Source organism: Watersipora subatra, chromosome 6 (genome assembly GCF_963576615.1).
Source record: "Watersipora subatra chromosome 6, tzWatSuba1.1, whole genome shotgun sequence".
NCBI classification, from domain to species: Eukaryota; Metazoa; Bryozoa; class Gymnolaemata; order Cheilostomatida; family Watersiporidae; genus Watersipora; species Watersipora subatra.
In genome coordinates, this window is record NC_088713.1 from 54,545,659 (window position 1) to 54,558,954 (window position 13,296).

General features: G+C 36.3%; 1 protein-coding gene and 1 long non-coding RNA gene across 2 annotated transcripts in view; one reads left to right on the plus strand and one right to left on the minus strand.

Annotated features, from left to right (window-relative positions):
* Positions 1 to 871: 871 nt before the first annotated feature.
* Positions 872 to 13,296, plus strand: part of LOC137398368 (integrin-linked protein kinase-like) — a 229,753-nt gene continuing 217,328 nt past the window's right edge. The window contains exons 1-4 of the mRNA XM_068084476.1: positions 872 to 1,556; positions 2,713 to 2,778; positions 3,511 to 3,573; positions 3,833 to 3,867. Of these exons, the coding sequence (XP_067940577.1) occupies positions 872 to 1,556; positions 2,713 to 2,778; positions 3,511 to 3,573; positions 3,833 to 3,867 (849 nt within the window). The remainder of the gene's footprint in view (positions 1,557 to 2,712; positions 2,779 to 3,510; positions 3,574 to 3,832; positions 3,868 to 13,296) is intronic.
* The window catches only part of LOC137398936 (uncharacterized), a 90,416-nt gene continuing 89,287 nt past the window's right edge, over positions 12,168 to 13,296 (minus strand). The window contains exon 3 of the long non-coding RNA XR_010979069.1: positions 12,168 to 12,257. This is a non-coding gene — a long non-coding RNA (uncharacterized lncRNA). The remainder of the gene's footprint in view (positions 12,258 to 13,296) is intronic.

Consider the following 13,296-nt stretch of genomic DNA (forward strand, 5'->3'; position numbering starts at 1 on the left):
CAAGGTTAACTGTTCATTGTCATTTCTGGCCTGCGAACTATTCTGTAATTGGACAAGTTGTATTTGCTTCAGCCAATCAAGACCCGGATTGCTGAATGAGGGGCGGAGATATATTCAAGCTATAAAATACACGGAGCAGCCAGCAAGCATATCATATACAGAGTATCAACGGGTAAGTATAACATCTCTATTATATTAGCATCTGTTGATATTATACTTACTGGGAATAATAGAGTAGATGAGGAGAGACACTGAGTCAGTGTGATTATAATATAACTCTGACATCCTGAGACTATCATTCTCTACCCTGAGGCGACTCATAGAGTCTATCATCTCGTGAGGTTAAGTAAAGGTCAGGAGTCTCTGGTTTCATTCCTCAGTCATTTTTGTACTTGCAAACATTTCCTACTGTAAATATGTCATATTCCACTTATGAATAGAATGAGGAGCTCTGAAACTAGAGTTTTTAGCTGCTTCTCTTGTCTTTATTCTGGTCAGAATCAGCTGCAGGTCACTGATTGCATTTAGTCACCAGTTTTATAGGAAATTAGTGTTTAAAGTAGGAGACTGTATGAATCTTATTGCTGTCTTCTGATTTGTCTTTGTTAGAATTTTACTGAGTTTATTTCCATTAGTTTAACACATGAAAGAGCAAATATCAGGAATGTTGATGCTTGATTTCCCAGCTCTGAGTATCATATTCCTAGTCTCCTTTTTATACTCTGTGAATATCCAGGGTTCACCTGCAGTAACTCTGTTATGGTTGGCAGCTTTATAAGTCATCAGCTGACCCAGAGTCAGCAGTTGAGTCACAATTTGTCTTCATTTTTCTCTATCATATTTTACTATGTGGAGTATTTTACAGGATACGATGGAGCAATGGATAAGGAAATACATCAGAGCTAGTGGAGCTCCTGACATTACCTCTCTTAGGGCTGCTCTAGCAACCACCCCTCCTGATCAGCTACTTCAGCTTATAACAACTATCAGAGATAGTAAGTCGTATACAGCTCTGCTATTGGCTATCTCCCGTGGCCACCCTGAAATAGCTCATCTGTTACTCACTCCATTGAGAGAAATAGCAGATGAGTTGCTGTTTGAGAAGGATGAGGGTGGACATACAGCTCTGCACTGGGCTGTAGAGAAGGGAGATAGAGAGTTAGTAGAGCTTATACTTCATACAGTATCCTCTGGTAAGAAGTATAAGCTGATAGCTGTGAAGAATGGAGTGGGTTACACAGCTCTAACAAAGGCTGCAGTGAGTGGATATACAGAGATAGTAGAGACTCTACTGATCAGCCTGTCAGTAGAGCAACGAGTATCCCTGCTCAACATACAGACTAACCGCTACCTGAACACAGCACTGCACAGGGCAGCCTACAGTGGACACACAGCAGCTCTACGGTCTATGCTGACCTCCATCCCTCCTGATAGAGTCTCTGCACTCCTCAGTATAAATAACAGAGACAGTAGAACTCCTCTGGAGGAAGCAGAGTCTTGGGGAAGGAAAGAGTCAGTAGAGTTGCTTAAGAGCTGGAAGCGGCCAGTATTAGCAGGTAGGAATATTATACAGTGTGATACCAGCTACTCACTTGTACTACTCTATTGCATGACTCTCTGCTTGTCTCCAGGGTATCTATATAAACATACCCTGGGGAATTCCATCTACATTTTCCTTGCATAGAGACTGCAGTGGGCTGTAGAAGCGGTTCAGCTCTGTCTCTGTATTAAATGCTGTCAGTTCAGCCTCTCCTCTTCAGCCAACACTCAGCCCTTGCTAATCATTCATCACCTCCGCTTTCTCTTGGATAATTATAGTCTGAGTATTTTAATTTCTTAATCAAAACTGATTAAAGGATTAAAAGGATTAAAGTGATGTTAGCAGCTCAACACTTTGTGGCAGCTATTAGTCAGCGCTTAGCTGAACTCTCCTGATTCATGTATATTCTTATTACTCACTACAGTTTTGAATAGAAACATGAGCTATTTACTAGAATTATAGTAGTAGTAATTCTTACAGACAGACACGGCTCTTATTATAGTAAAGATTTTCCTTTGGAGCAGCTCTTGCTCTTGCTAAAGATAGAATCACAATGTTTGAGTAGGCATAAAATATGGTATAGTTTTACGCAAGTTTTTTAACAGTTTAAATGCAGGTTCTCAGTCTATTATTACTCACTGAGTCTGTACACCAGGTTTAGCCTTAGAGAAGATAAGTACAACATGCAGTAGTTTTTAGAATATTTGTAGCCAGTAGCAACACTAGTTGATTCTCATTCACTAGTAATTCCTACCATCAACTCTTAGCTGTGGATTCTAAAGCTATGTTTTTAACTATTAACATACTCAAAGGCTATGTTTTGAGAAATTATCCAATAGCTCTGATTAATAGTATCAGTACTCTAACAGTCCAATGCAGTCAAGTGTGACTTTTTGGTTAATTACTCCTGAATGTTGAAAGGCAGTCACTTAGTGCAGGTTGTACTGTCAGCCTACATAGCTGAAAGTCAAAAGTTTGACTCCTGATGACAGCAATCTTTTTCCCAGACATACCATTACTATCACAATGTGTTACTTTTTTATTGCAATAATGTTTTTGTTTTTCAATTTGGTTCCAACATGGACTGAGGTGGATGACTTCTTATTTTCCTATTTATAAGATATCTGTTTGTTGATTAGATTAAAGTATTTTTTAATTTTACTTTGTTGTAGTTCCTGTCACGCCCGCGTTCTGGAAGTTTGCTGCTCTTCAGGATGCAGATAATCAAAGAGCGACAGGTAAATGATATCTTTAGGCCATTTCTGTGCAGAAGTGATATTTATTACCTGAGGAACTATAATGTACACTACAATCACAAGCATTAATAGCAAGTAATAGTTTCATAACAGTAGGTTCTCAGTCTATAAATTTACTCACTATGTTGTAGCCTTAGCTGAGGCTGTCAATAATTTTACTCACTATGTTGTAGCCTTGGCTCAAGCTGAAAGGAGAATTGGCCGGCTGCTGGATCAAGCTGAGCAACACACAGCAGGTAAACACAACTTTATTATCATGTTAGTAGTAGTACTAGTTGGTTTGTCACTGCTAGCAGCCATTTCTATGTTTCACTATATCAAATCAGAGGGTTGTAACTGTATTTTAGATATCAGAATTAAAAAGTCACAACTTTTGGTTGCTATTTGAAAGGGTTTTTGTGAGGAAAAAGCAACTGATTTTATGAGCAAATTATCAGAGCACAATTAATCAGAGGAATTTTATTCATGTAATTACTATTAATCACTGATAACACATGGCTGATAACTTGGCTCAGGCTGTCAATAAATTTACTCACCATGTTGTAGCCTTAGCTCAGGCTGTCAATAAATTTACTCACTATGTTGTAGCCTTGGCTCAGGCTGTCAATAAATTTACTCACTATGTTGTAGCCTTGGCTCAGGCTGTCAATAAATTTACTCACTATGTTGTAGCCTTGGCTCAGGCTGTCAATAAATTTACTCACTATGTTGTAGCCTTGGCTCAGGCTGAGAGGAGGATTGGTCTTCTACAGGATGAAGCTGAGCAACACGCAGCAGGTAAACACAACATTATTATCATGTTAGTAGTAGTACTAGTTGGTTTGTCACTTCTGGCGACCATTGTTATTTATTTACTCTGTAAAATCAGATGGTTATAACTTTATTTTAGCTAACAGAACATGGAAAAGTTGTAACTTTCAGTTGTTGTTTGTAAGGGCTTTTTGTGAGACAAAAACAACTTTAATTTCAATTTTTCAACTTCAGTATTTCATATTGTATTAGCATTATACAAACCATGATTCTATTTTTGTTGTAGCATTGGCCAATCAGAGGGAGGAGTCTCAGCAGCAGGTCGTAGCCCTTCAAGAAGCAAACAATCAGATGACAGCAGGTAAAGTTTTTACTCACAGTTCAACTAGTGTTTAAATTTTAATATCTACATATTTACTGTTCATCAGTAACAACACGTATTCATTTACCTTCATGTTTACTTTGTCTTGCTAGTTATTAACTTATAAGGAATGGATATGATGAGTATTGTTTCATCATTGCTATTGGCTGGTCAGCAGTTAATTCTATTGGTTAATGCTCAAGGGGAGCCAATCGCTCAAATCTGTTTTTATGGTCGTATGAATTCCGTCTAAATTGTATTGCTATACTTAATAGATTAGACTGCAGTTTTTACAACTCCAAACCATCTATTTTAAACATACCCTAAGTCTGAAGGACGGTTTACGCAAGGTGTTTGTGAGATGGTGCAATTTTTATAAATAAAAATGAATGATATTGTTGCTTACGATAGATACTGATAAGTATTTGTTCCTTTAGATATGGCTGCCATGATGGAAAGACTTAACAGACTAGATATTTATCTGCGTACTCCCACTGATACAGACGAGACAGGAGACCAGCTTCATGAGCCTCTTGGCTGATACCTTCCTCTTTGTTTAATTGAAATCACTTGAACTTGTTTAAGATTTATAATTAAATACAATTTCATATTTATACTTGATACATTTTCTCCTCTCTACTCATCTAGCAGTGATTTTTATGAACACATCTGTCCGTCATTGAACTGCACTAATGCTATATAATAACGCCTGCATAGCTTGGCAAAATTCCAACTTTCTTAGACCACCATAGATTAACAGATGATATTCCTACTCATTGTGGACCCTTCAATGCTTTAGAGCTGGTCTCACTGCTGCAGCTGGCCTAAAAAGGCTCTAAAATGGCTAACAGAAACAGCCATGATTGTATAATGTTAATGTAGAGTCTTAGACCATCTAAGTTGCAGTAAAATTCATCTCCAAAGATAGTGGGCATTATTGGGGAGCAAGTCGTACCAAAGGATCTCTTGTCAAGCCACGCACTGGGCTCTTATGTAAACCTATTACAAAAAGTACCTTTTTAAAATAAGAGAAAATGCACCAACAAATAACACACTTGTCTGATGCGGCCAGGAGAAGTGATACTGTATGCCAACACTAAGGCTGATGACAGAGAGCCTTAGTATCCATGTCTGATCGATGACAGATAGCTTTAGTATTCATGTCTTATCTATGACACAGTCCAAGTTTTTATGTCTGACTTATGGTAGGTAGCTTTAGTATTTGTTAGATCTATAATAGATATCCTTAGTATTCATGCGTGATCTATAACAGATACTTTTGAGTGTTGCGTGATCTATAACAGATAGCCTAACTATTCATATCTGCCATCAACATATAATTTGTCCACGATAGATGCAACTGCTGAGAGGAGACAATTCTGATGTCATACTTTCCAATATAAAATACATAATATATAATTTAAAAAATTAAAGTTATAGCAATTTTATGATTTTGTTAAATTTATTATCATATAAATAAGATTTATTTTTGCTGTGAAGGTTATTGACATCAATAAACATGCTGTTGAAATGACTAGAAAAACTTTGCAGTAGTATAAGCTCTCGTTTACAGCAAGTAATCTGGATCTATTATAACCAACAGGTTTACATACACATTCTATGGAAGTTGACTCTTTGAAGAAGGAAATGTTAGTTGAATGAATATGATTCCTTGAACAGATTGGGACCAACAAGAAAAACCAACAAGTTCACAGATGGTGAACATTTCACCTTCCAGTAGAGTTGCCGCAAACACTAGGAGTAACATTAATTCTGGAGATCTTCAGAACTACATTGAATAATTTTAAGATATTTTAGATGTTTGGGGTGTCTATAAGATAGTTTTATATGACACTATGGTGCTGACTCACTATGATGACAGGAATAAAGTCAATGTTTTATTGAAGCTCACATATTGAAATATCAACCCAATTAACTGGAGTGCTTTATTATGGGAGTTGAAAACAGAGTTTGTCACTAAAGGGTATGTCAATAAGTGATAAAGATTTAAGGGTATAAAGGTTAAAGTGTATCACTCGAGTGTCTCATGTCAAAAGCAAACATACATAATTGGCTTGTATACGTGGGAGCTCTAATACCATGTGAGTTGTTTCAAGAGTTTCATGATAACATGCAGCATTTTGTTTGTGGTAAAACTCTGATAAGATAAACTTTCATGTAAATTGTATACATAAGGAGCTTAAAGGTCAGAAGGTGGTCATTTAAAATGTGATAAAATGTTTGACACACTGGAAATAGCATTGTTATCACAAATGTGACGCCAGCCAGACTCTCACATGACCAAACACCTGTTTAGTTACAAAGTTCACTCTGTCAGCTAGAAAATTCAGTTTAATAGCTCCATATGTATGGCTGACTTGCGATGCAGAGAATCAGTTGATGCTGCTGGAGTTGCGATACCTTTGCAGTCTAAAACGCAAATATTGGTACCAACATTCTCTATTATATTGATTTAGAATTGATCAATAAAACATATTTCAATCACTGATTCAAAAGGCAACTTAATACCCAACTATGAACACATAGTTCCTTTTTGACAAAATGCACAGGTGTCTCCACAGTTATCACATGACATTTCCAAAGCTAAAAAGATCCACTACTGATATCGCAAAAATGTATTAACTGGTAGCCAAGGTATTTTGAAAAGGTGATTTGTAATTGTGAAGCTGACAATTTATACAGACTAAGAAGATTAAGTCTTTAACAATAGAAGTAATAAGTGTGAGGAGATAAATCTTAAAGAGAGGGAATGTAATGTTATAAAAGCTATGAGTCATGTTAATATCTGTTCTCAGAGCCTTACTGGTAAATATTTAGTAATTATAAGTAAATTTTAGTAAATATAGTAAATATTTAGTAAATATAAGTATTTGAAGTGTAAGTTTGTTACTATGATGACAACTTACCATGACTCCTGATACTACTTCACTGTTTCAATGGTTCTCAAATAGTAATATTATTCTCTTCATAAAATGAACCATAAAAATTGAGCTATTTATTATACAGACTCAACGTAGCACCTGCTACAACATGACAAGGAAGAGGTACTAAAATAAATCCTTGAGATATAAATAATTATATTCTTCCCAGTGCTTCGTGGCAGCAGTCATCATATTCTTGTTTTAAAATGAATAGCAAAAATATGGAATGCTTTGCTATTTAAGTCAGAAAATGCACTTGTGGCCATATAATTGTATTTCCATAACTGATGGAGACAAAAATATGTTCTTCCCATTACTTCATAGCAACAGCCGGCATGTTGAGCAGATCTCTGATTAGCTAATCATTGATATAAATTGTATACATTAGAGCTAAATGCCGGGAGGTGTGTTGTTTGAGTTGGTGACTAAATATCTGTCACAATGCTTGGTAATAATTTTATCAGAGAGATGACAACTACCAGACTCTCACATGACTAGAGACCTGTGTAATTACAAAATTTACTGTGTTGGGTAAGAAAATTACTTTTAGAGACCTAAAAATACTCACAGAGATCTACAAAGATATGTTGAGAATAGCAGTTGACAACAAAATCTAAAGATATAAAAAAATTGGTAGAAAATCTGTAAAAAGCATGAGTTGGTTACAAAAAGAACAGAGATATTAAAAGCATAGAAGGAATTTGAATATTCATAGAGTGTACAAGTATTTCTATTGATAGTTTTATTGCTCAGTCAGTTGAAATATAAAATGTATATAGTGTAGCTAATAAAAGGTAGAGCTAATAAATGTGTAGTGCTTTGAATTACTCATATACTAAAACTAAAAATGTGTTTTACATTTATATACATTAAATGTTTTAATGTACATGTACATTAAAACATCTTGTGCTACAAGGTGACAGCTCATAGAACAGCGTATTAAGGGCCAACATGGAGTTTCTGATTATTTATATGGATCACATGAAATACTAGGAAGTTGAGGCTTTCTCTTAGTCGTAAAATATGATAACCTTCCATTAGGTTACAGGTAATATTTATGCCAGTTGAAATACCCCAATAGACCACATGAGAACACAATGTAGAAATATATTATTGAGTGTTAGTCAGCTGTTTATATTTTACAATTTCACTGGAAAGCTAGCTCAGTAATATAGAATCTATTTCATGTAGAGATTGAAAGGCCATGACTCTTGCATTTATGTTATTCAGTACTACAGGCTGTGCATAAAACATCACTAATCAGTTGATATGGAAGCTATGGTTGATATGTGAGCTGCACAAGCAGTGCTCTCGAGGTACAAAATTGAGAATACAGTGTATTTGGAGGCGTCTTTTATAACCAATAGTGCCAACAACTCCAAAGATCGAAGTGTGTGTAAACGCGAGTTTTATTGAACTGCAGAACACCTGCTGTGGTTGCTAGAACAGCTGCAATTTTATTGATTTTGGTATCAGTCAGTTAAAATCCTCACATTTTAATAAATTCTCACCCAGTTTCATGATATTGCCTCTAACTTATCAAGCAACATCTTGCAGCATGAGCCTCGCACTGAAACACTGTAAGTTTCTAATAAATCTGACACAAAGTACTCATGTTTCTACAAAGTATCCTTTTTATTCATAGTAGAACTGTGGCTACCTCTACATTAACCACTACTCCTAGTACAGCTATAGTAACTCAGACCTATTAATTGATTCCTTACCCATAGTACTACAGCAACTCCTCGTGCTCGTAGTATAGCTGTTATTATCCACTCAATCGGTTACAGCGATTTATTGCTAATTTTAAGAATATCAGTACAAATATATTTCCTGGCAAAGCTAGTGTAAAAACTTATAACAGATCAGCAGAAAGTTAATTGGCTAAAAAAGAAGCACCATTAGACAAAATTCTACATACAAGAAGATGACATGTATGCTAGCACAAAATTTGCAAGAAAAAATATAAATATTTTGGTGACATAGCTTTCTATTTGGTTAGTAAATCAGTTTATTATAGTCAAGGTTTGACTCCGCTCGTGGGGGACACTTTCTGGAATGCAGTCGAAGTCTTCTCTTGATGAGAACAAAATAGAACAAACTGGCAATTACAATAGCGGTTGTGATATACAATAAATAGCACATAGACATCTCTGCATGACCTATGGCTGTTTTGGTTTCCCAATCTCGCAGTGAGTCCACGCCTGGCAAGTGTTTCCCCTCCGGAGCCTGAGAAAGGAGTTTAGGAAAATTGAAGGGTCTAACATCTGCATAGAGTGAATGTAGAAAATCATAAACCTGTAAGAAACAAAACAATCAAATAAATATGAGTTGATACAAGTAACTGTTGACTGGGTGTACATAACTAACAGATAGTCACTGTACTCACCAACTACACTCATAATAAATGGCCTTGACAATTTATTACCACTACAAATAATCCTATAAGGTAAAGGTTCCTGGAGTAGATTGTCTACGTTGTAGAAGGGTCTACTGTATACCAACTTTACCCATCGCGCCTGATACTTGCACCGGATACTTGCACCTGATACTTGCACATGCTATCGGATAATACACAACCTGCTTCGAGGGCCGTAATGCCGGAGACTAAACTGGCACTACCAGCTCCAAACTGGGGTGTATTTGGGCGTTTTGTTGGAATGAAGTAAAATACCCAACATAAAGTCTGACTAGACTTCCCAGAAGGTGCTATAGAGTGTGCTATGGCCACACTCAAAGACAGGAAAAAATAAAGTTAGTCTTCAGCTAGCCGCAGCAGCAGACCAAAGATGACAGTATGTGTAGACCTGTTCTTCACTGCATCACTACCTCCTCACTTATCAGAATAATTTTGCACATAGTTATTACGTATGATAATCTCTCATGGCACACAGAACTCCAGAGTACTAGCAATAATAAAAGATACTGGGATTAAATAATAATAGAATAATTATGCACATAGTTATTACATATGAAAATCTCTCATGGCACACATAACTCCAGAGTATCAGCCATAATAAATTATACAGGGATTAAATAATAATAGAATAATTATGCACAGAGTTATTACACATGATTATTGCTCATGACACACAGGACTGCCCGAGTACTAGTAATAATTATACTCAAAAACTGTAATACTTGAGCAATCTTTACGGTTATGATTTTGAGTTATTTTTGTTAATTTCATATTCTATAAATTTTCTTTGAGCTTTTATGCACCTTTCATGCACTTTCATGAAAGTGTTTCCGCTCCGGAGCCTGAGAGAGGAGTTTAGGAAAGTTGAAGGGTCTAACATCTGCATAGAGTGAATGTAGAAAATCATAAACCTGTAAGAAACAAAACAATCAAATAAATATGAGCTGATACATGTAACTGTTGACTGGGTGTACTCAACTAACAGATAGTCACTGTACTCACCAACTACACTCATAGTAAATGGCCTTGACAATTCATTACCACTACAAATAATCCTATAAGGTAAAGGTTCCTGGAATAGATCATTTACGGTGTAGGAGCGTCTACTGTATATCAACTTTACCCATCGCACCTGATACTTGCACCTGATACTTGCACCTGCTATCGGATAATACACAACCTACTTTGAAGGTCGTTTTGCCGGAGACTAAACTGGCACTACCACCTCCAAACAGGGGTATAATTAGGCATCCCGTCAGATTGAAGTAAAATACCCAACATACAGTCTGACTAGACTTCTCAGAAGGTGTGCTATGGCTGCACTCGAAGACAGGAAAAGATAAAGTTAGTCTCAAGCTAGCCGCAGCAGCAGACCAAAGATGACAGTATGTGTAGACCGGTTCTTGCTAGTAATAGCTCAAATCAATCATAATGAAACATTGCACTGGTGGCAACCACACTTCAGATATACCAGAGTAATATCACAGCACTCTGCGAGACTCGTCTAATGCCGTCAAAACAGAATTTAAAATATACCAGATTGATATCGCATCACTTCGTGAGACCCGTCTAACGCCGTCAAAACAGAATTTAAAATATACCAGATTGATATCGCATCACTTCAAGAGACCTGTCTAACGCTGTCAGCAGAACTTCAGATATACCAGATTAATATCACAGCACTCTGTGAGACCTGTCTAACTCTGTCAACAGAACGTCAGATACACCAGATTGATATAACAGCACTCTCAGAGACCTGTCTAACGCCATCAACAACAGAACTTCAGATAAACCAGATTAATATTGCAGCACTCTGTGTGAGACCTGCCTAAAGGAATGGCCACACGTAACGAATTATTTGCTCAATCTAACCGAATTCACGAAATTCAAAGAATTCACAGATTTATTCGACCGAATATAACATAATTATCTGAGCTGCGCATGCACACCGATTTGCTCGGCGAAACGATATCAGCTTTGGCAATTAGTACAGTCCAAGACACGTATGATGACACACAATAAAAGTAGCAGTGCTATTCAACATAGTACACACAATGCAATGGCCTAGATTGCGCTATTGTAGGTTTTTATCGTTTGTACACTATGGCTACAAATCGTTTCTTTTTAACAGATGTTAGAATCATGTTCGCTAACCAACAATAGTGCAACCTAAGCAGTTTCATCAGGTGTAGATGAAGCAGTTGAATTGCACTCGTACATTTATTGCGTGTCACAATACCTGTCTTGGACTATACTAATTGCAAAAGATGCTAGAATCGTGCTCGCTAATAACTTGTCTAACCAATTAGAAACTTTTCATCAACGAATTCGGTGTGCATGCACAGCTCAGATAATTCTGTGATATTCGGTTGGATAAGTCTGTGAATTCTGTTAATTTCGTGAATTCGGTCATATTGAACGAATCATTCGTTACGTGTGGCCGTAAAGAAAGAAAGACTGGAGTTGGCTTTGCTACCAGAAATGACATAGCCTAGGAAATAGAACAAGGCCCAATCGCAGTGGTTGACAGGATAATGACTCCGCACATGCCATTACAGAAAAATGAGTACTTGTCTATCATAAGCGTCTGTATTTCCACTACGAAAGATTTTGAAAAAAACCAAGAAAAACTTTGGCAATCAGTTGAAATGCGTGTTAAAAATAAAAATCAACCCAGCAAAGATGAGTTGCTCATTGCAGGTGATATTAATGCGAGAGTTGGATTTGATCACCAGATATGGCAGAGTAATTGGATATCAAGGTCTAGAGAAAATTAACACTAACAGTGAACTTTTACTTGCTTAGATAGAAACATGCATGCTTAGTGCTATGTTAGAGAGCTCAATGAACTGATGCTTTTAAACCTTACCGTTTCTTCATTCCACATTCCTTTGGGATTCCTGCATAAAGGACACAACTCTTTAGAAGGAAACTGAATTTTAGGATACACAGAATCCTCACTGGTCTTTCCAGTCAGCCTCTTATTTGCCTGACAGTATAATAAAATGTAGATGATTAGACTCTTTCTGTAGATACAGAGGGATCAAATCAAACCTAAAAATGCTATCAACCAAAAGGTAGCAAAACAGAGGGATCTGGAAATAATTAGTAGTGCCATGAATAAAGGTTTTGGGTCAAGGTCACCAAGCTAGCCACAATGAGTAAACAAAGTGTCGATAACGTCGCATAAAGAATTGTCATAGATATTTCCATTTTATCTGTTAATACAGAGGTGATTAGCAGCAGTTGATAAAACAGATGAGAATATAACTAACAATAAGAGTGATGATTAAATATACAATGTTAAGTTTAAGTTGAAAGTTAACAAAACAGATTATTGTCTTGCAAATACAGTTTCTTGTATTCGTTGAAAAACATGGAATTAATCTATATCATTGTTGATTTTGTCACCAAGTGTGCCCTTCATGTTTGAAGTTGAAAAAAGGCTCTGCTTCAGCCACCTCCACTTCTATTGGCTGTAATAATCCGTTGCTAAAATTAGACAGCTAAATAATATCCTTCTTTGATGTAGTAACACTTTTTCTTTGCTTTTATCATGTACTGTTAGACGATATTTAAGTATTTATTATTTAGAAAACCTGATTATTTCCATAATTCACAGATTTCATTTTTTTCCAGCACAGAAATGCATTAACTTGATATCAGTGATTGTAAATGGAATCAATTCAATTGATATTTGGTTTGACTGATGTACGAGTTTGATCACAGTATGAATTAAACTCACGTCTTGAGGTTCAACTATATTTCTTACAGAAAAAAATACTGACCCTTCCACTTTGCATATCATCAAATAAAATAACTTTATTATTGACTAAATCTTTTACCACTATTTTATTAGGCTAAGATTCATGAATACGCTAAAATGAAGAAGTACAAAAGGAGTTGTTTCCTCACAATATTGTGCTGACTACTCCAAATTTAATGTGGCTAGGTCTAATAAATCACATACTTGCATTTAGAGTTAGTGTATGAAACAGGGTCCACAAGGTACAAGGAAACCCTCTGAC